The sequence below is a fragment of the Diospyros lotus genome, chromosome 9, assembly GCF_014633365.1.
Source record: "Diospyros lotus cultivar Yz01 chromosome 9, ASM1463336v1, whole genome shotgun sequence".
Classification (NCBI taxonomy): Eukaryota; Viridiplantae; Streptophyta; class Magnoliopsida; order Ericales; family Ebenaceae; genus Diospyros; species Diospyros lotus.
Genome location: NC_068346.1, coordinates 23,284,801 through 23,307,031, shown reverse-complemented (window position 1 = coordinate 23,307,031; position 22,231 = coordinate 23,284,801). Strand labels below are relative to the sequence as shown.

At 35.1% G+C, this 22,231-nt stretch overlaps 1 protein-coding gene across 4 annotated transcripts in view; it reads right to left on the bottom strand.

The window, feature by feature from the left end:
- Positions 1 to 14,649: 14,649 nt before the first annotated feature.
- Positions 14,650 to 22,231, bottom strand: part of LOC127809603 (squamosa promoter-binding-like protein 1) — a 55,958-nt gene continuing 48,376 nt past the window's right edge. For all 4 annotated transcript variants that reach the window (XM_052348517.1, XM_052348519.1, XM_052348520.1 and 1 more), the window contains 7 exons: positions 17,826 to 17,900; positions 17,631 to 17,738; positions 17,420 to 17,537; positions 17,153 to 17,294; positions 16,891 to 17,038; positions 15,630 to 16,268; positions 14,650 to 15,300 (listed from right to left, as the gene is read on the bottom strand). In XM_052348517.1, coding sequence (XP_052204477.1) covers positions 14,842 to 15,300; positions 15,630 to 16,268; positions 16,891 to 17,038; positions 17,153 to 17,294; positions 17,420 to 17,537; positions 17,631 to 17,738; positions 17,826 to 17,900 — 1,689 coding nt within the window. In that variant the 3' untranslated portion in view covers positions 14,650 to 14,841. The remainder of the gene's footprint in view (positions 15,301 to 15,629; positions 16,269 to 16,890; positions 17,039 to 17,152; positions 17,295 to 17,419; positions 17,538 to 17,630; positions 17,739 to 17,825; positions 17,901 to 22,231) is intronic.

Here is a 22,231-nt window from a genome sequence, read left to right as displayed (position 1 = left end):
ATTTCTCATTTAATGCACTATTCAAGGATTTCAATTCAAATTCTTCCAAAAATTTTTCCTTTAAAAATTCTTTATTGGAAGTAATCAAATATTCATTCTTAGATTTTAAAACTTCCAATTCTTTTGACAGTAAATCTAATTTCTTTTTAACAGTTTTATTTTTCAAACATAGATTTTCAAAATTTTCATATAAATCATTCAAAGCATTCAATAACTCTTCATTTGAAAAATCATTCACACTGTCATCAACATAAGCATACGAAGAACTAGACTCATGATCATTTTCAATATCATTACAATCATTAAAATTGACAGTAGAAGTAGAGGTTACCTCCTCTTCTTCATTTACCATGAGGCACGTGTTTGAGCTTTCTTCACTAGAGGTATGGGAACTTTCTTTCTCCTCTATTTGTTGATGATTCAATAAATTTTTAACCTGTAAATTTTCATCAACATGCTCACAAGACTTGTCAGAGAGATATAATGAATCAAGAGTACTCAATATCTCTTTAGCACTAGAGCACTTAGAAATTTTTGCATAAACATCTTCAAGTAAAGCTTGATGCAAAATTTTCATAGCTTTGATATTTAAAACAAAATTGTTTTTATCATCTTCACTCCAAATGGATTTTGGTTTTGAAACAAATCCTTTTTCTACAATATACCACAAATTAAAATCAATAGATTGCAAGTAAATACAAATCCTTTTTCTCCAAAAATCATAATAAGAACCATCAAAGTACGGTGCCACATTTGTAGGATAACCTTCCTTAAGAGCCATGGATCTCTCCTTAGGTTGTTAAACCTTGAAACAGGGAGTTAGGCTCTGATACCAATTGTTAGAACGGGAGATGCTATGGCACACACCAAGAGGGGGGGTGAATTGGTATAATTAAAAACTTGGTAGAAACTTGAAAACTTTTTGACCCAATTGAGGTTTTAGTGACTTAAAACATAGAACATATGAGATGATAAATGTAAAGCAAGAAGAATAAAAGACACAAAAGATTTATAGTGGTTCGGCTTAAACCAAGCCTAATCCACTACCTTAGCTCCCACTAAGGATTTTAAACCAATTCACTAAAACCTCCTACTTACACAAGTAGGCCCTCTAGCTACACAAGCTAGGAAATACAACCTCCCAATTTAATGGGCCCTCTAGCTACACAAGCTAGGAAAATAGAAACGATACAAATGAAAGAGATAAGCTAAGAGTTAACACTCTTAGTTACAAGTTCTCTCACAATGAAAAACAAGGCTTAACAATAAATTTACAATGATAGAACAGCCAAGCCTTGGAGAGAAAAATTAAAACAATGAAAGCCCAAACACTTTAAGCTCGAATAAAATTATTTGCAATTGCTAGATCATCTCGTTTCAGTCCATTAGCCTCCTCTTGATCATCTATGACATGTATATATAAGTGTCCCACGAAGTTGAAGAGAAATATAGCCGTTTGGAGCCGTTGGGATTTGAAAAAATAGCCGTTGGAACTTTCTGCACAAAGAAATAGTCGACAGAAGAAATATATAGTTGACTATTTTTACAACTAAAACAAGAAATAGTCGACAGACAAAACGAATAGTCGACTATTTTATAACACAAAATTTCAATAGTCGACAGACACATTCCAATAGTCGACAGATGCTGAGATATGAAGAAATTTTTGAAACTTATGAACAAAAATAGTCGACAGATCAAAAGGCATAGTCGACTATTTTTACTCGATAGTCGACAGATGCTAAAATAGTCGACAGATGCTTAAATAGTCGACAGAACATCAAAAATAGTCGACTATTTTGAAGCATAGTCGACAAAATCATCCTGATAGTCGACTATTCTATAGAAAATCTTGAATTTTCAATACATCCTTATTCCATTCTTTTAAAACCTCATTTTGATTATTTGAAAGCAAGTTGAGATTATCAAAAGTATATTTTGAAACAAATCACTCTCAACAAGCAAGTTTTTCAAATCACTCTCAACCATACTCAATATTTCTTCTATAAGTTTTCATATCTTGCTTCAAAGCTTATATACTAAAAATTCATTTTCTCATTCATATAATCCACATGATAGAAATTGATTTTTATATAGACATTCATCAAAACCATTTCATTACTAAGAGATATTAGATATCAAAATACTAGGAGATAGTTTTCTAAAATGAACACTTTCTAAAATGAACACACTTTCAAAAACATGTTCTAGTTGGTCTTTTGCCTTAAAACAATTTTAGCTCTATGTTGACCAACGACTTCAAAGCTAATTTGAAAATCATTTTAGGAGATTCTTTTAAGACTAAAAACTTGACTTTGCAAATCTCTAACTAAAATAGAAAATCATAAATCTTTTTGGTTTTCATTTTAACAATGCACTTGAAATTGATTTTGTTGAAAACCACCACCTTGATTCATGACTTAGGGATTTAATAACATATGTTTTTCATCATCAAAACTAAGCACAAGGATAGAACATCAAATTGGTCTATCCAAAAGCATGTACATAGTAAAAATGCCAAAGAAATTTAGCATGAAGAACTCTAAGAATGATTTTATACCCATTTGGCATGGAGTTCCACTCTCTAGATGGATGTCCCCTAAGACTCCTAAAGAAATGCAACACATGGAGAGGATTCCTTATGCTTCGGCGATGAAGAGTCTCATGTATGCTATGTTATGTACTAGGCTTGATATTGCATATGCAATAAATGTTACTAGAAGATATCAGTCTGACCCAAGTGAGGAACATTGGGTGGCCGTGAAACATATCTTCAAGTACTTGAGAAAGACTAAGGATATTGTTCTGGTCTATGGATGAGGTGATATCTACGTTGACGAGTTCACAAATTCAGACTTTTAGTCTGATATCGATGTTAGAAATTTTACATTGGGTTTTTTTTTTTTTTTTGTCTTTAATGGAAGAGTAGTTAGTTGGAAGAGTTCCAAGTAGGATATAACTGCAAATTCCACCATGGAAGCAGAATATGTTGTTATAAAAGAAGTTGTTTGGATAAGGAAGCCCATTTTTTAACATGAAGTGGTTTCGTCCATTGAGTTGCTGATACCTCTATATTGCGACAGCAACAGGGTGATTGCATGGGCTAAGGAACCCAGATCTCACCAAAAGTCAACACACATTGAGCATCACTTCCATCTCATTTGAGAAATTATAGCACGAAGAGATGTGCAACTGTAGAAGGTAGCGTCATTGGAGAATTTCACTAACCCACTGACTAAAGCTTTAACATAGGCACAATTGGGTCGCCATCTTGAGAATATGGGTATTAGATACCATGCAACGATGTGGTGATTTCTTGTAAATTAGCATTAGTGCAAGTAGGAGTTTGTTGGTGTTAGTACCCAAATGTTAGATTTACATTACATTAGATGTATGTAAGTGGCCCTAATGATGTAATCTTGTTCATAAATAAAAAGTCATATCTTCATTCATACTGTTCGTTTTTCCTTATGAATGAGTCCCTAGATTTCTTGGTAGAGATCTTATTCTTAAGTGTTGCCTAATCACACGGGTAGTAAGCCTCATAGAGAGATCATTTATGAAATGGTAATAAATACCAATTTATCTATTTACGATGTTCAATGTCCAATATAATTATTTTGATGATTTTCTATATAATTGCAAAAATGGAGGAAAAGAAGGTAATCCACTTGATACGGGAAAGATCTTTTTTGAAACTCGAAAGAAGAATGGAAAGTTGGTTGAGCATGAAGCTGAAGAAAAACATGCATGTTCTACTATTAACTTTTATTAAAGTTTCTTTGAGTATTATTCGCCTATTCTATTGTAAGTCTTTAAATTTTGTAGGATCAAATTGTAGAGACCATTTAAGAAGATCCAACAATTTCTAATATTGAGGTAATTGAAAAATGTTTTGGAGTGCAACGTCACAACCATGTGTTTGGGTATGGTGGTGGAATCAAAGGGAAAAACTTTAAAGATCTTGGCAAAAAGAAGATGGAAGAGCTTCAAACTAAATTTAATGGCAAGGATGAAGAAAATCGCATCCTAAAAAAAGCGCATTGTAGAGTTTGAAGACATATTGCAAAGGCTTGAATCTTTTATGCAAAAGCCATCTCCTCTTGATGAAGATGTTCAAGAGGTTCTTTTCACTTCATAGTTTTGATCCTAAAGTTTTTTTTTTCTTTAACTCATTGGTTTAAACTTTTTGCAGGGCAATGTTCAAAGCTAAATCATATGACATCTTTTTGGTAACTTTTTACTAAACAGGTATTACATTCTTAAACCTCCCTCCTAATCTCTGGTTTTGTGTATTTGCTTATAATACTTTTACTGAAATAAGGTGTCGTCATAGTGTTTGTAATACCCAGAAATTTTCAAAAGGCTCAAAAGTAATTTATCTGGGGGCAAAAATAAAATTATTCGAAGTTTTGGAGTTTAAGTATAATTTCTTGGAGTTATAAACAACCGAATCAATTGAAGGGAATGCCTCGGAACATAAGTTTCTCTAGAAGAAAAAGTATCCTGTGAATGAATATAATATCCCATGTTTTGTTTGGTTGCCACATTGTTTGAATGGGTTTAGGATGCCAAAAAATGGTTGTGATAGCAAAATAAGTCACCGACTCAACGACAAGGAATGCCTAGGGGCTTAGATGTCTAAAAGAAAGGGTATAAAGTCATCAAGCATATCAAAACATGATTTATGACATTGAAAGAAGTCAAATCAAAGATAATTTTTGGTACATCTTCGATTCAGCCTAAATTATCGAATTATCGTAGGAAACCTCCGGGAAATCAATAGAACCCTGAGGGGGCTCTGGGTTTTCATAAGGATCAACCCTGGGAAGAAACAATAGCCCGGTGAGGACACTGGGGCAAAATCATTCTTATCGTCATGGAGTTATTAATTTTGCATTTTCGGTATCGTATTGCAAATTAATTTAAGTTTTGAGGATGTGATTGTTATTAGAGATTTTCTCAAGTGAAATTAAAAGGAAATTTAGGGGGGTTAATGTGTAATTTCTTTATATTAATAGTGTAATATATAGATATACATATATATATACACGTGTGTGTGTGTGTGCTGGTGGAAGCTGCCGAGAAGCTTCTTGGTCGAATTGCTTGGAGTGGTGGCCAAGCTTGCTAAAGGCGGTGGGGCAGTGCGGAGGCTATAAATAAAAAGAGAGATTGAGTGGAATGGGGAGAGGAAGGCAGCATGGCAGAGAGTTGCAGAGAAAGAGAAATGAAAGAGAGATGGCTGAATTCGGCCATTTCAACAACGACTTTAGAGAAGCAGGACACGAGGGCGATGGCGGCTAGTTGCAGTAAGCACGATGGTGGTCGTGGAGGTAGCTGCAAGCTCCCAAGCTGCCATGGCAGCAAGCTCGAGCATTGTAGGCAGCCATGGTCGACGCGAAGCAAGCACAAGTAGAGCAAGGAGGCCGGCTGGCTAAGCAACAATAGCAATGGCAGGCTGCACGCAAGCTGGTGGCCAGAGGCAGCCTCGAGGTCGGCCAAAGGCGGCCAAAATGGGCCTCAATCGCAAGCTGGAAATGGCCATGGCGGCAGGCAGCAAGCGAGCAGGGGAGGCGACAGTGCTGTGCATACGTGTAGGCAAGGCTGGAGGCCGGCACAGTGGTCGGCGGAGGCGGCAGCAGCCGACGAGGGCGGCGACAAGGCCGGAAGGCGCGTGGGTAGTGGCGACCATGCATGCAAGTCGTGCGGGAGGAAGGAAGAAGAAGCAAGGAGAAGAAGAAGAAAGAAAAGAAAAAAAGAAAAGCAAAGAAAAAGGAAAAAAAAGAAAAAGAAATAGAAGAAAAATTAAAGAAAATAGGAAAAAAATAGGGAGAAGCTTTCAAAAATTTCTAGAAAATTCTAGGAGCTAATTTGGGACTAAAGGGGCATGTCGAGACTAGGGAGTTATTCGGGCTCGTATTTCGAGGTAAGGCACGCATATCGAGAAAGCCCTAGAAGCTAAGTTAAGGTGAGTGGTTCTATCCCAATAGCTTATTTTGGTTTTATATAAATGTTTTGCCATAATTACACTTGATTCATTAGCATGTTGTGCATATCGAATTTCTTGAATATTGCATCAACTGGTTATGTTTATAAAATGCATGGCGTGTGGGTTTTTCATGACATTGTTATATCTTAAATCATGTTATTGTTATGATGTTTGGTGGGACGAGATGGGGTCTTTTTGAGAATGGGACAAGGTTAATCCCGGTGATCAGGTGAGGTGGATGGGCTCCAGAGGATTAAGTATGTCGCGGCAAAATCAATCCCAACGGTGTGTGGAATGGATTTTCTACGAGAGATTGAGTATGCTAGGGAAATTTCTCAAGTTAGACGTGTTGCATGTTGTTGTAGTCTGTATATGCCATGCTCATGAACATACATGCATTCTGTAAACTATTTTATGCCATCACTTAGATGATTCAGCATCTAATCTGGGTTATGCCCCTAGAACATTCAAATGTTCCAGACGAGGGTTGCAATAGAGGTGAGGACATGGTCAATTAGAGCTGATGGAGTACGAGCATGACAGTCATAGTTTACATTTTTGAAGTTATGTAGTCTTTATTTGATTTGGAGACAATTTGTATAAACGATTGTGGTTAACTATGGTATTAAGTTTTATTATTTTCGCTGCGTAATGATATGCTTTATTTAGCTTGGATTTATTGATCTTGATAGTTAGATAAGCATGGCTAGGGTTCTAGGATTTTTGTGAGCACGTGAAAATTGTTCTTTTGTTACATCGCGGGTGTTGATTTTATGTATGAAGAGAAAGAAAACCCTGGTAAATCCCTTATAGTGGCACACCCAACGAGACAGAGTGTTATAGTGTTGGTTACTTGTCATTCATAATTTATTGAGTCTGATTATATATGCAGCTAAAAATCTTACTTTGACTTCTAATATTGCTTTTGTTGTTTATTGTGGCTAAAATTTTGAATTAGTTAGGTGAAATTGTTTCCTATTTGTTGGGGGAAATAAGTTTGGTTTGCTACCTATTTGTTTGATAATGAAAAAAAGGGAGAGAATGATTATGATGGTATATTAAGTGATTTATAACCTTATGGTAGCCATAATTTGGGCTCATTTTTGTCAAGAAATTGGGAACATTGGCATAATTTATATTGGGCTTCATACCCTCTGCTAGCTTGGAAATATTGTTTTAGTTTTCTAGCTTTCTTGAAGATTCACATTTGAAGATCTACAACAATCCCATGAGATTGGTACTATGATGATTATAGGGGCACTAGGCATGATCCATATGTTCAGTGAAACCATAAAGCAACAAACAGATAGACATATCTATTCTTAGAGCTAATGCATTATAAGTTGTTAAATATTAGCTTTTGAATTGAAGTCTATTTTGTTTTTGCTTTTATATTTGATTACATTATGACTTAAGATATTTATGTTTAGATCATCATATAATGCTGGAGAATGACAAGTAATATGATTTTGTTTCTTTTCAATTTATAGGTATTTGAAGATACAAGTCGAGCAGAAAACTCTTGGTATTAGTTGTGAATAATACGTGGATTCTAGCCATACTTGTAATAATTTTTTGATTTTCATTGTAGGGAGAGATTAGAATAATATGAAACTCATAGTTTTTTTTTTCTTCTCATTTTTTATGATTATGGAGGGTATAAAAGCTCTTATGATGATTGTAATCAATACATAATGAATGTCAATGATCGTTTTTTGTATATATCTTGTTTTCTACTAAATTAACATGATGATATTTTTATTATTAGTATCTCTCTTGCCAAAATTAATAGGTACAAAATAAATTCTTATATAATAATAAAAATAGTCATTAGAATTGTAATAATAATAATAATGATAGATAAATATATATATATATATAACGACGAAAATATTGATCATTGATATTATTTTTAGTGATTGGTAAATATAGTTATAACAACGAGACTATTCATTGTTGATATTATGTTTAGTGACGGATAAATATTGTAATAATGATGGGAATATTTATCATTGATATTATATTTAGTGACCGGTAAATATTGCAATAACAATGGGAATATCCATCGTTGATATTATATTTAGTGATCGGTAAACATTGCAATAATGACGAAAATATCCATCATTGATATTATATTTAGTGACCGGTAAACATTGCAATAACAATGGGAATATCCATCGTTATATATTATTATCAATGACCACACACATTGTTATAGCGACGGGAATATTCATCGTTATTATGAGTTTTAATGACGGGACTTATGCCCCTCACTACTTATATTAACGACAAAACTTTTTTTCCATCGTTAATACTTTTAACAGCGGAAGCTTTAACGAAGGGCGATGATAGGATTTTTCCAATTGTTAAAACTCTTTAACGAAGGGAAATTGACTTTTAACGCCACTTTTTCCCTCATTAAAACCCTCTATTTTTTTTGTAGTGTATGTAGCATGATTATTGATGGGGGAGAGTTGTAATAATGTGACTAGCACTAGCTTAGTTGAAAAACTAAATTTAACAATTTTGAAGCATCCTAGACAATACAAGCTGCAATGGTTGAATGATTGTGGAGAAGTTAAAGTAAATAAGCAAGTGCTTGTTTCATTCTCAAATGGGAAGTATACGGATGAGGTTTTCTATGATGTGGTGCCAATGTATGTGGGCCATATTCTTTTGGGGTGACCATGGCAGTTTGATAGGCGTGCAATTCATGATGGTTATACCAATAGATTCTCCTTTGTACTTAATGAAAAACCAGTTACTCTTGTTCCCTTATCCCCAAGACAAGTGTATGAAGACCAAGTGTGGTTAAAAAAAGAGAGTGATATGAAAAAAGAGAGTGAGAGTTCAAAAGCAAGAGAAATTGAGATAAAAAAGAGAGAAAAAGAAAGAAAAAAAGGAAAAAGAGTTTCCAATAGTGAGGAAAGAAAAGAGAGAAAACAAGTGAACTTCTATGTAAGAAAAAGTGGGATGAAAAAAACTTTGTTTCTAAGTTAGCCTATAATTATACTTTCGTATAAAGAGGCTTGTTTTAGTGCTGAAGAACTTAACTTCTCTCTACCTTGTGTTGTTGTTTCTCTTTTGCAAGAATTTGATGATGTATTCACTGAAGAGATACCTAATGGTTTACCACCAATAAGGGGAATCGAGCATCAAATTGATTTCAAACCCAGAGCATCAATTCCAAATAGGCCAGCCTTCAGAAGCGATCTTAAGGAAACCAAGGAACTTCAAAGGCAAGTTAGTGAGCTCATGAAGAAGGGGTATGTGCATAAAAGTATGAGTCCTTGTGCAGTCCTAGTATTGCTTGTGCCTAAGAAGGATGGGTCATGGAGGATGAGTGTTGATTGTCGAGCCATCAACAATATCACTGTAAAGTATCGACATCCCATTCCTAGATTAGATGACAAGCTTGATGAATTGCACGGTTCTTGTGTTTTTACCAAAATTGATCTTCAGAGTGGATATCATCAGATCAGGATGAAAGAAGGTGAGAAATGGAAAATCGCATTTAAAACAAAATATGGTTTATATGAGTGGTTAGTTATGTTTTTTGGATTAACTAATGCACCTAGTACTTTCATGAGGTTAATGAATCATGTTTTGCGTGCTTTTATTGGCAAATGTGTGGTTGTCTACTTTGATGATATTCTGATAAATAGCAAAAACTTAGATGAGCATGTTGAACATTTAAAACTTGTTTTAGATGTTTTAAGGAAAGAAAAGTTGTTTGCTAATCTCAAAAAGTGCATCTTTTGCACGGATAGACTTGTATTCCTTGGCTTTGTTGTTAGTGTTAGAGGAATTGAGGTTGATGAAGAAATGGTTAAGGAAATCCAAGATTGGCCAAAACCTACAAGTGTGGGAAATGTTAGAAGTTTTCATGGTTTAGCTAGTTTTTATAGGAGATTTGTGAAATATTTTAGTAGCTTAGTTGCACCTTTGACTGAAGTTATTGAAAAGAATGTAGGTTTTAAGTGGGGAGATGAACAAGAAAAGGCATTTAGTTTGCTTAAGGAAAAACTAACTAATGTTCCTTTGCTTGCTTTACCTAACTTTACTAAAACCTTTGAAATTGAGTGTGATGCTTCAGGAATAGGTATTGGAGTATTGGAGTTGTTCTAATGCAAGAATGACGTTCCATTGCATATTTTAGTGAGAAGCTAAGTAGGGCAGCCTTAAATTATCCTACATATGATAAAGAGATGTATGCATTAATTAGGGTATTGGAAACTTGGCAACACTACCTTTGGCCAAAGGAGTTTGTGATTCATACGGATCATGAATCCCTAAAGCATTTAAAGGGACAACACAAGCTAAATAAGCGACATGCCAAGTGGGTGGAGTTCATTGAAACCTTCCCTTATGTGATCAAATACAAGCAAGGTAAGGAAAATATTGTAGCTGATGCATTGTCTCAAAAGTATGCCTTACTCTCTACCTTAGATGCAAAAATATTAGGTTTTGAGTACATTAAAGACTTATATGTTGATGACTTTGATTTTAGTAATGCATTCAATGCATGTGAGAGAGTGGCGTTTGGAAAGTTCTTTAGGCATAATGGGTTTTTGTTTAGAGAGAATAAGTTATGTATGCCTAAATGTTCTTTGCGCGACTTGCTTATTAGAGAAGCTCATGGTGGTGGTATGATGGGGCATTTTGGTATATCCAAGACTTTGGATGTTTTGCATGAACACTTCTTTTGGTCTCATATGAAACGTGATGCAGAAAGAATTTGCGAAAGGTGTGCCACTTGTAAAGAAGCTAAGTCTAAGGTTAAATCTCACGGTATGTATACTCCCTTGCCTATTCCTAGTGAACCTTGGATTGATAGCTCTATGGATTTTGTGTTGGGTTTACCTAGGTCGAAAAGAGGTAGGGATTCCATATATGTGGTCATTGATAGGTTTTCTAAAATTGCACATTTCATTCCATGTCACAAAATCAATGATGCCTCACACATTGCTGATTTATTTTTCAGGGAGATTGTAAGATTGCATGGCATGCTTAAGACTATTATCTTGGACCGGGATGCAAAGTTCTTAAGTTATTTTTGGAAGATCTTATGGGGTAAGTTAGGAACTAAACTTTTATTTTCTACTACCTGTCATCCACAAACTGATGGTCAAACCGAAGTATTTAATATAACTTTATCTACCTTATTGTGTGCTATAATACAAAAGAACTTGAAAACATGGGAAGAATTTTTGTCGCATGTAGAGTTTGCATGTAATAGGAGTGTGCATTCAGCAACTAAGTTTTCACCTTTTAAAGTAGTGTATGGTTTTAATCCATTAACTCCTTTGGATTTAACTCCTCTACTTATGGATGAGCATGTTAATTTAGATGGAAAGAAGAAAGTTGACTTTGTCAGTCACATCCATGAGAAGGCACGACAAAACACTGAAAAGGGAACTAAACAATATGTTAACCAAGCTAATAAGGGGCGAAAGAAAGTTGTATTTGAGCCTGGTGATTGGGTTTGGTTACGTATGAGGAAAGAACGATTTCCGGTTTAAAGGCATTCAAAACTACTTCCGATGGGGGATGGACCATTTCAAGTGCTTGAAAAGATCAATGATAACGCCTACAAGTTAGTTAGACCTTCCAGGTGAGTATAACGTAAGTGCAAGCTTTAATGTTGTTGATTTGTCTCCATTTGATGTAGGTGACGATTTGAGGACAAATCCTTTTCAAGAGACGAGGAATGATGCAAATTAGGTTGCTAAAGTCTCACAAGATTCGTTAAGCATCCATGGAGGTCCAATGACAAGGTTAAGAACCAAGAAATTAAAGAAAGCATTAAATGGGTTAATTGAACACACCTCAAATTCAAACTTTGTTCAAAACAATAATTTGCCCGAATTGAATATTCAAGAGGGTCCATGCTTTGTTAATGTTATCCAAGCTTCTTAATGTAATTCAGAGAGATTTTATAAAGAAACAAACAAGGCATTATCAATTTGCCACAATTAGTGGTTAATTGATTGATTGTCTAAATTGGTGGCTAATTGATTGATTGCCCAAATTAGTGGTTGATTGATTGATTGTCTAAATTGATGGAAGATTGATTGATTGCCATAATTGGTGGTTAATTGATTGATTGCCACAATTGATGGTTAATTGATTGATTGCCACGATTGATGGTTAATTGATTGATTACCAAAATTGGCGGGTGATTGATTGATTGGGAGAACGTTTGACCACTTCCTTTATCTTGTATTTTTTTCTACTTTGTTTGTGGCTATATAAGACAATGTAACCCTATGGGGAATGCACTTTTGATCAATACTAATAGTGAGAGTTTTCTCTTTGGTTCTTTAACGAACTATTCCAAACTTATCAAGATTTTATCTTGTGGCGTTCATTCTTGTCTTATCACTCATAATCCTTCTCTTATATCTTGAGTGTGGTGTTTACCTACCCTTCTTATACCTTTGGTTCTTATCTCTTTATAGATAACAGATCATTGCCCTTTTTGTTTTACTTATTACAATCTGTTTTAGAACGATCCTTGGCAAATGAACTATTTTGAGCGTCAGGTCTCACCTTCCTAATAGTGAGAGTTTTCTCTTTGGTTCTTCAACGAACTATTCCAAACTTATCAAGATTTCATTTTGTGGCGTTCATTCTTGACTTATCACAATCATTCTCTTCTATCTTGAGTATGGCGTCTACCCAACCTTCTTATACCTTTGGTTCTTATCTCATTATAGATAACGGGTCAATGTCCTTTTTATTTTGCTTATTACAATCTATTTTAGAACGATCCTTAACAAATGAACTATTTTGAGTGTTAAGCCTCACATTCCTTCGTGGGGTTCGCATCAATAAGATAATAATAACAAAATTAATAAACATAGTTCCTTCCCCCTGCTTGTACCCTAATTCAAAGTGTAAGCAAAATAATGATATAGTAGAGAATTGGTAGGGTATCATGTTCTCGTCCATTCCTTTCCCTTTCTATTATAAAATCTCCATTCAAATAAAGAAAATTCCTTTCTCTCTCCCCCTCCATGCCCATCCAAACATAGGGGGTTCCGCCCCCAGAGGCATAGCCATGTGGTAAAGGGGTAGGTTGAAAGCTTGTCTGGAGGTTCTTAGTGTGGGTTCGATTCCTGGGAGAAGCAGAATGCTTCCTTTTGGGGGAGGACCTTAGGAGTGATATTAGTGGTGTTAAGGCCTACCACCCTGATCATTTGGACACATCCATCGATTTACCTCTCCAGTGTAGCTCTAGGGGTAGGGTGGCTGAGGACGCTAGTAATGGAGTGTAATAAAAAAAAAAAAAAACATAGAGGGTTCCCTTTTTATGTACCCGAGTCACGTGTCAAACTAAGAAAGGCCTCCGAAGTAAGTCTACCGAATTCCATTGAATTGGGTTGGTAGCTTAGACAACCCATTCAAATTTGAATTTCTGAAATTTTAAATTCTCATAAATTTTCGAATCTTTGCAGCTAGGCACTTTGCACTCGTCACCCTACCTATAAATGCTTGACCATGACTGGCTGGAAAATGTTTTCCAATTTATCCAATACCCATGGGAAGGGGTAAAAATTTATCATGCCTGAGGCCAAACTGCCATTTTCCACTCAATTTGGGCAACCTGGATCCTCCTTTTACATTGTGTTACTTTTAAATGTACTAAAAAGAATTTAAATATTGCTTTCGAATAATTAGAAGGGTATGATTCTCCTTTCCCAGATGTAAATAATAAAGTACTTACAACCTCTCAAATCTCAATGCTGGCTTTGAACTTCCAATGTGTAGGGTCCTTTTTTATATTCCATGAACATGTTTACCCTAAACCCATAGTGCACAAGATCATTTTAGGGCACAATCTTTCCTTTACAAAGATACTTCTTCTTTACGCCAGTCCAATCATAAAACACCAATGATAAAAAAAAAAATCACATCAGGCAAAGTTATTTTGCTTAACTTTGGGTGCTTGAAAGAGACATTTTTGTACCAAAACCTATCTATCATAACAGAGAAACTGTTATGGCCACCCAAATATTCAATCTCCCAATCACAAAAGAACAATCTTCCAACGGTTGTGCTTAAAATTGCCCATATGTATAATAAAATTTTGGATGAATTATATAAAATTTCCCTCCACTAAGAGTCATATGTAATTTATCTCATATGCTTTCGATTGCATTAAAAAACTCTCTTACACTTTTAAAATATTACATTCGAAATATTACATTCAGTCACAATGTATTATTATTATACAAAATTTTGTGCAATTTACTAATTGACTAAGGTAAAATTCTGTATTTCTTTGATATATTAAAATTCTATATGTAAAATTTTGTATTTTATATATAAATTATTATACAAAATCTTATATAATAATATCAGATTGTAACTGATTGTAATATTTTAAAAATGTAAGAAGATCTTTTGATCTAATCGAAAACACAATAGGATAAATTGCAATTAATCCTAACTGCAAGAGAATTTCATATAATTTACCCTAAAATTTTAAACACAAATCCAAAACTCCTATACGTACATAGCTAGTCATTAGGAGTGAAAATTTCGCTTTGCTAGCTGCGAAGAGAAGGCTGGCTCACTCATGACTCATCTGTAGTGATCTCAAACTGCACGGGAGGAAGGAATATATGCCAATAAAGGTCTTTGGATGCTCTGGGTAATTTTAACTTCTCTTGTAATCAAAGTTTGACTCCAACAAACACATATACGTAGTGCATTTCCAATTGAAATTACATCAGTACAGCAGTGCACAGCTTACCATTACATTATATCTTATCTCATATCGTCAATATGAATAAAAATTAGCAGTCAAGGTACCAAAAGAAAGCAACTACCTGGTTCCTCCTAATTTAGCTAGATCCATACTTCAAAAGTTCCCACCTGAAGGGCCGGAAAACATACAGAACTTCAGGCGAGCTTTTGAAGAGCAGTGCAGCGCAAACGCAGACAGCAGCAATGGCAACCATTGAAAGCATCGCTGGCCTGTAGATGGCGAACGATGCTCTGGAGTTCCCATATGCCATCTTCTGTTCACACAGCTTGCAGTGTCGCGGAGTCGGGTTTACTTCAGTCTTCTCAGTCACAAAGCTATTAACTTTGGCCAACTTCTGCTCATCAACCATTTTCTGCTTCGTGTGGCATTGGGAACGTGCACCAGGGATGTCGAGCACTAAATGTTCATTGCCTGCTCTTTTTCTGATTTTCTTCTGGACCAGCTGGATGTAGGAATAGTAGCCTCGCAGGCACGCATAGTCATTGGGCGTCAATCCTGCACTGTCCTGAGCACCCTTCCATGCTTCAACTCCCACCTGCAGGGTTGCAGTCCGTGTCAGTCAGAGGCAAGTTGTCATCTTCATCAAGAGGGAAAAGATAAAACAGCGAGGCAGAAAGCAAGCTGGAGAAGGTAATAAAAATTTGGTTTCCCTACATCATTTTTTTGAACACAGTCCTGATTAGTAGTCAAACATCCACTTGCCTACTTGAAGCTATTCCTTCTGAGCTATTTTGTCAACTTTCCTATTTGAAACTGTTTGCTACTCTGCTATTTTTGAGTGTCATGAACCTTGAAGGACGAAGTTACTAATTGGGAAAAGCAACAGCAAGTAACAATCATTTGTATGAGGTATGGAGAAAATACCAATCCAGGGTCATCAGTTAAAGCATCCAGCACACTCTCGGATCCATCTCTACTAGCTGCTATGTGAAGAGGAGTCAAACCACCAGGGCCAATGGCATCTGGTCTAAATAAGAAGTTAGAGCCCCCTTTAAAGTGTCGCCTCTGTTCTGATCCCACTTTGTCAGGAAATCCATCCGGGATGTATCTCAGAAGTATTTCCACCATAGACCGGCAGTTTCTCCATGCAGCTCTGTGGAGGAGGGCTATGTCCAGTAATGCAGCTTCAACAGTAGGGTGCTCCCCTGGGTCTACGGAACCATTGAACAGAATGCACAGAAGTTTTTGAACTACAGCACACCAATCACGCTCAATGGAAAACTCCATGAGCCACCTGAACCGTTCAAAAGGGAATAGATTCACATTGGGATCAACGGAACCCAATCTAAACTTCAATTGACTTCTGTGAAGAAGCCAACCCATTTCATGAATAAAGTCCAATGCAGTATCCCTGGCTTTTATTTTTTCAGATTCCACTGCATGAATGTCGTCATCAATATCAGACACCTCTATTGCATTCTCCAGCATACAGATCTCAGAACAAACATCCTGGTCCGTGACTAAAAATGGAAAGAAACTGCTGCTTAGACTCTGGTCCTCAACCTGAATGTAACAGACCCAGAGAATTCACAAGTCAAACATTACAGCAAGGCATGATAGATAATTGGTAATTGGTGAATGGATGTCCTGTTTCAGGATGCCAGCATGCTCAACACGTACAAGCTCCTAGAAAGAGGGTTTTCTTTTTCTTTTTTTTCTTTTTCTGAAGGTCGTTACACAAATTCAGTTTAGCACCAAAAGTTGAGCAAGAAGGTTAATCAACCTCAACAACAAACTTTAAATAAAATAGACCCACAAACAAAGTGCACATATACAATGTTTTACACTCCAGAAAGTTTCATGAAATTAACGCAAATTCAAATTACCAGAAGCTTTGATCCATGGTCAAGCACAAAGACAATTCAAAAGTAATATTTTTTTAAGAAAAAACAAAACCTTAACCAAGCAATTTCTTTTGGTAAACAAGACCAGTTTGCACAAATTAGCAATTACATGGCTTTACCGTCTGGGGACAAATTTATTTATTTGGCAAGTTTATACACTAAAGCATAGGACTAATACTCATTTAAGTGAAGTTACAATATATAGGCAGAATTACTGTCAACAAAGCTATAAAAAGAAACCAATAGTAGAAGAAAACAAGAGAAAGAATGTATTACTTCACCTCAATAAATCCTCTCCCATCAAGATTTGGTATAGAGCAAGAAAAGCTAAGGCACTGGATCTGATCGTGATCAACAAATGTATCACTTCCCTCCAAGTCAAAGCAACTTTCCTGGCCCAGATACTTCCCTTGTAGGGCACACAGTAACCTGATACAGAAAGTAGAAACAACTTTCTGAGACAAAATTCCACAAGGCTTGAAATAAACCCTAAATTATCTACAAGATCAGGGTTGATGCACATATACAATTAATAAAGGATACCTTGAGGTTGACCGGGACAGGTTTAAGCCTTTGACTGAAAATTGAACTCTCTCAGAACCAGAAACTGCAATAGGTGTAATGCTGAGAATCCTGCAATCATTATGACTTTTAAGAGGCAATAGAGTATCCAAAACAACCTGACCTGTAGCACAAATAAAAGGGGTCAAATGATTCTTCTATTAGATGTACTACTGCTCATTACAGCCACAGGCTGAAAAAGGTAAAGCAATACAAAATACAACACTACAGCAAAAGTAAAGAACAAACCATTATATATAAATGCTACACACTGTTGTAGCCTAGTATACACCCATCCTGTTCTCCAGAAATGATCATTGGATGCATCAAGGAGCCTGGTCAAACTGGAGCCCAGATCACAACAAAGCTGTACACAGAAACAAGAATTTCCAGGATTGAGGTCATTTTAGAGCGATGAGGATTAGCAGTCTACATTCCTGTAATAATGATATATGGTTACCTCATCCCATGCAGATTTCCCTAATTGAAAATAGATAGTTAAAATGACACAGCCAGGCCGTATATAGCTTTCTATGTCACTAGGACTATTAGATAACCAGTCAAGGATCTGAAATTTCAAGACAGACAAGGTAATAAAAATTCTCAGTTGAAGAAAAACAACCAAATTCACAATAACTTCCTAAAGTGAATATACCTGTTTCCGCAACACATGAGGGAAGTCACTTGGATCTTTTCCAAAGAGTTTGAAAACAATTCGATCTGTGCGACTCTGAAAATTAGTCAATAGCATATTAGATTGCAAAAATGTAACCTTCAAATACCAAATTGGCCGCTCCAATCCTTCCCCCCCCCCAAAAAAAAAAAAAAAAGAGAAGCCAAAAGAGAAAAAGGATTCTCCATTCACATTGATTAGAAGTTCATGAAAGGGCTGGTTGTGGCCAAAGCTTTTGTGGTACAAACAAACCAAGCATACAACAAATCATGATAATCAAGCATAAACTTGTACTCAACCAAAAATTGTTCTCGTTAAAAATGAAACTATACATAAAAATGACATGAGCAACACCCAATAATTTAATTGTATACCACTCTGCCAAAAGTTCAAATAATAACACACAGCTTGCTATAAAATAGATCAAAGAAATGGCAAACTCATAAGAGTTATAGACCAAAAATAAAATGAAACTTGTGGATCTATGAACCAACATCATTCTCCCAAGGAACATAGTTACATAGACAAATTCAGGAATTATTTTTTTCCAATGGGGAAGATTAAAAATAAAATCATTAATAAAACTACTTCTTAATTGATAGCTAAAGAAGATTACAACAACAATAACCACAAGCCTTAACCCCACTAGGTGGGGTTGGCAACGTGAATTGTAGCTCTCCAACCATCTCTATCTATAACCATATCTTCTGTAAGAACATCAGATCCAATATCATGTTTAAGGGTTTGCCACCAAATTTTCTTTGACTTCCACCTTTTTGCTACAAACTTCTTTCATTACATTCATTTTCCTTATAAGTGTGTATTATTTGTTTCATATGCCCAAATCATCTTAATCCTGTTACGCTTAAATGTAAGTTCAACCTTATTACATGTATAATTCATTTCTAATTTTGTACATCTATTGGAACATTCATTTCTAATTTTCATATTGTTGTTGTACTTTTTGTACAATAGTTTTAATGATGAAAAACATATATTGGTTTAATCCCCAAGTCATGAGTCAAGTATGTGGTTTTCAATATATATCAATTTCAATATCAAGTTTCACTTTGTGAAAATGAAAATCCTGTTTTGACTAAGTCTGGAAGGTTAGCACCTTATAAGGAGAAGTATAAGATAATGTTTTCTTTTTAGAAAACTAACTCTCGGTAATTTGATATCTAACATTCATTAGTGCTAAAACGATTTTTAATGAATTTTTCATTAAATAGAAAGTATATATTTTGGAGGTGGTATTATTGCTAAAACTTGAGTTTGTACTAAAACCCAAAATCTACTTTCTTATTGATTTGAATTTTATTTTCTAAGTATTTTTATTGAATCCAAATAGGGGTACTTTGTTATTTACATTTATGTATTAAAGTAAATAGAGGTGAAATATAAATAAAATATAATGTGGACATTTACTTAAACTAAAGAAATGTAAATAAGCTGTGATGTATTCATGCTGTGGATTGTTTCAAGTATATTCTTCTGAATATCTGTCATGTTTCCATGCATGTTTCGAAACTCCTTTGAAAAGGTTTTCAATGTTTTCAGTGTATGCTATTTCGAAACATCTATACAATGTTTGTGTTTTCAATTCAGGTTTTGAACTATGTTTCGAAACCTCCATATCATGTTTCGAAACCTCATTTCTAGAGAGGTATATTTTGAAACCTATATGCATCATGTTTCGAAACCTCATTTCCAGAGAGGTATGTTTCGAAACCTATTATGTCATGTTTCGAAACCTCTGACATTCTGTCAGCAGATCATTTGAAAACCGACATGCATGTGTGCTGTATTTTTGTATGCTTCTCACATCATTTCTTTAATGCATTCTCCATGCTATGAGATTCAAATTTGAATTTGAATGTGAGTGCTTATAAAATACTCAAAGTGGGCATAAGGCTTTGTCTCCCACTATTTGTTGTCTCGAAGTGCTTGTCCTGCTGTAAAGTGTTGTATGTTTCGAAACCTGTTGTTTATGTTTCGAAACCTTGGTCTATTTATGTGATGTTTCGAAACACACTTTGTATGTTTCGAAATCTACTTTCCTGTCTTGTCTCTTAACGGCTATAAACGACTAGATTTCTATATCTTGATATAAATAGCAGGTATTTGAAGACAAGAAGAGATTGATAAAGATTGATTGATCAAGAACAAGATACAACAAGTGAGCACACACTAGAAACACAAACACAAGCACAAGAGGTGATTAAAATGTTTGATTGAGCTTTCAAGAAGATCTACACACATCCTATTCTTGTGCATTACAAGTGTGAAGAGGAGAAGCAAGCTGAAATCTGAAGTATCATCCTCCAGCTCTCCTCACCTCAAGTTAAGAGGTTTGTACAACCATGTGGAAGGCATTTATTGCTCTTTGGGTTGTAAAGATAAATTTGATTATCTTGTTAATGTTGTAAGGTTTGAGTTGAGCCTAAAACTCATTGTGGTTTGAGTTTAGCCTTAAAACTCACTTGGTGTAAGGTTTGAGTTAAGCCCGTAAAAACTCACTTGGTGTTACGTTTGAGTTGAGCCCGTAAAAACTCACATTGTAAGGTTTTGGGGTGAACCGTGATAAAACCCTTGTTGTGGTTGATCACTAGTAAAAGTGATTGGGATTGCAAATTCTTCAAGTGGGTAAGCTTGAAGGTAGTGGAGTAGGCGAGTGCCGAACCACTATAAATCTTGTGTGCAAGTGTTCTTTAGCTTTCGCATGTCATTATTACCTATTGCACATGTTTTCACATGTTTTGTTATCAAAGTCTAAAATAGTTTTCTTGAGCATAAACTTATACATATACATAGAAAACATATCTTTGATATACTAACATCTTTGGTATACTCTTATTTATGTATATCATCTTTACCAAAGATCATTAGTTTGAAATACAAGTTAAAAGATTTTGAACCAAGCAAAACAGTGAAGTAGATTTCGAAACATACATTTCATATTTCGAAACTAGCTATAACAGTAAGGTATATTTCGAAACACATATAGTAGGTTTCGAAACCTACTTAACAGAAATGTTTATTTTGAAACATATAGCTTATATTTCGAAACCTAGTATTCTACCAACAATCAAAGTTTTAAATTATCGAAAATCTACATAATCCCAATTCACCCCCCCCTCTTGGGATATATTTGCCATCATTAGGAACCAACACATATATTGGTACTTAACCATGTAACATTTTTGAACCATACAATAACGATGGTTTTATAGCCACTTGATAAACTTTCCTTTCAATTTTAAAGCGTTTTTTGATGGCTAGAAATTTTTTTAAATATTTGTTATAAAATACAAAGTACAATTTAAAAATATTAATGCACAACAATAAAAACCAACAAAATTAGATTCAATCAACAATTTTATGCACAAGTTATAATCATAGAGTTTATTGTATTGGTAAGCAAAATGAGAAAAAAAAAGTTCACATTCAAAATAATTTGCTCTCGTGATAAAAAGGTTTGTTCAAGGAAGACTTGCAAATATATATGCATGCACATAATCTCAATCACTTAAGAAATAAAGGAAGGCATCGGTAAATGAACAAGATCACAAGCAACTTGACATATATTTAGGAAATAGAAAAAGGAGCAAATAAGTTATAAATATAATGCTTAAAAAAATAACCTCAAATAAATTCAGTGGGGTGAATTAAAAAGAGTAAGTTAAGTGAGGGCAAGTGCCCCTACTAGACCCAGGTGGAACCACCCCGTTAGTTCTATCTTCTAGAGTGACAGGTAGACTCATAGGCACAATCCTTTGTTGCAAAGGTGGGAAAAGCTTTCCCACTTCAAATCTTCCAGTCCCTTTCCCTTCAAAAGCACGACTTGGGTGCCACCACCTAACCCTTCCTAAATCAATTCACATGACATCCTGCCATCAACTCTTGTAGAAAGCAACACATTCAACTTCACATGACCAGTGTTGAAAAGAAACAAACTAAGATCATCTCATAAACAAACAAAAATACCTCCTCCAGATGATAAAAAAGGAACATTTTCCATTTAAGCAGTAATAGATATGGGGATGTGGCCATGGATAGATATGGTTGGAGAGCTAGGATTCCTGTAGCCAACTCCACTTAGTAGGATTAAGGATTGTGAATGTTGTTTTTGTAAGAAATAATGGGGCATGCATGCAAATAAACTTTGTTTTTTGCAATGATATTAAGTTGAACACACACATGCACCCAAAAACAATTCTAACCACCAACAAGATGAAAAACATGGAGGCATTGCAATTGCAACATGTCCTATATAAAACCCCTAAACTGACAAGAAGCAATGTGTCATAATATCAATGGTTCTATTCACAAAAATGCATGGATGGGGTAACTAAAAACTAAAATATGGAGTTTCAATTAACAATCAA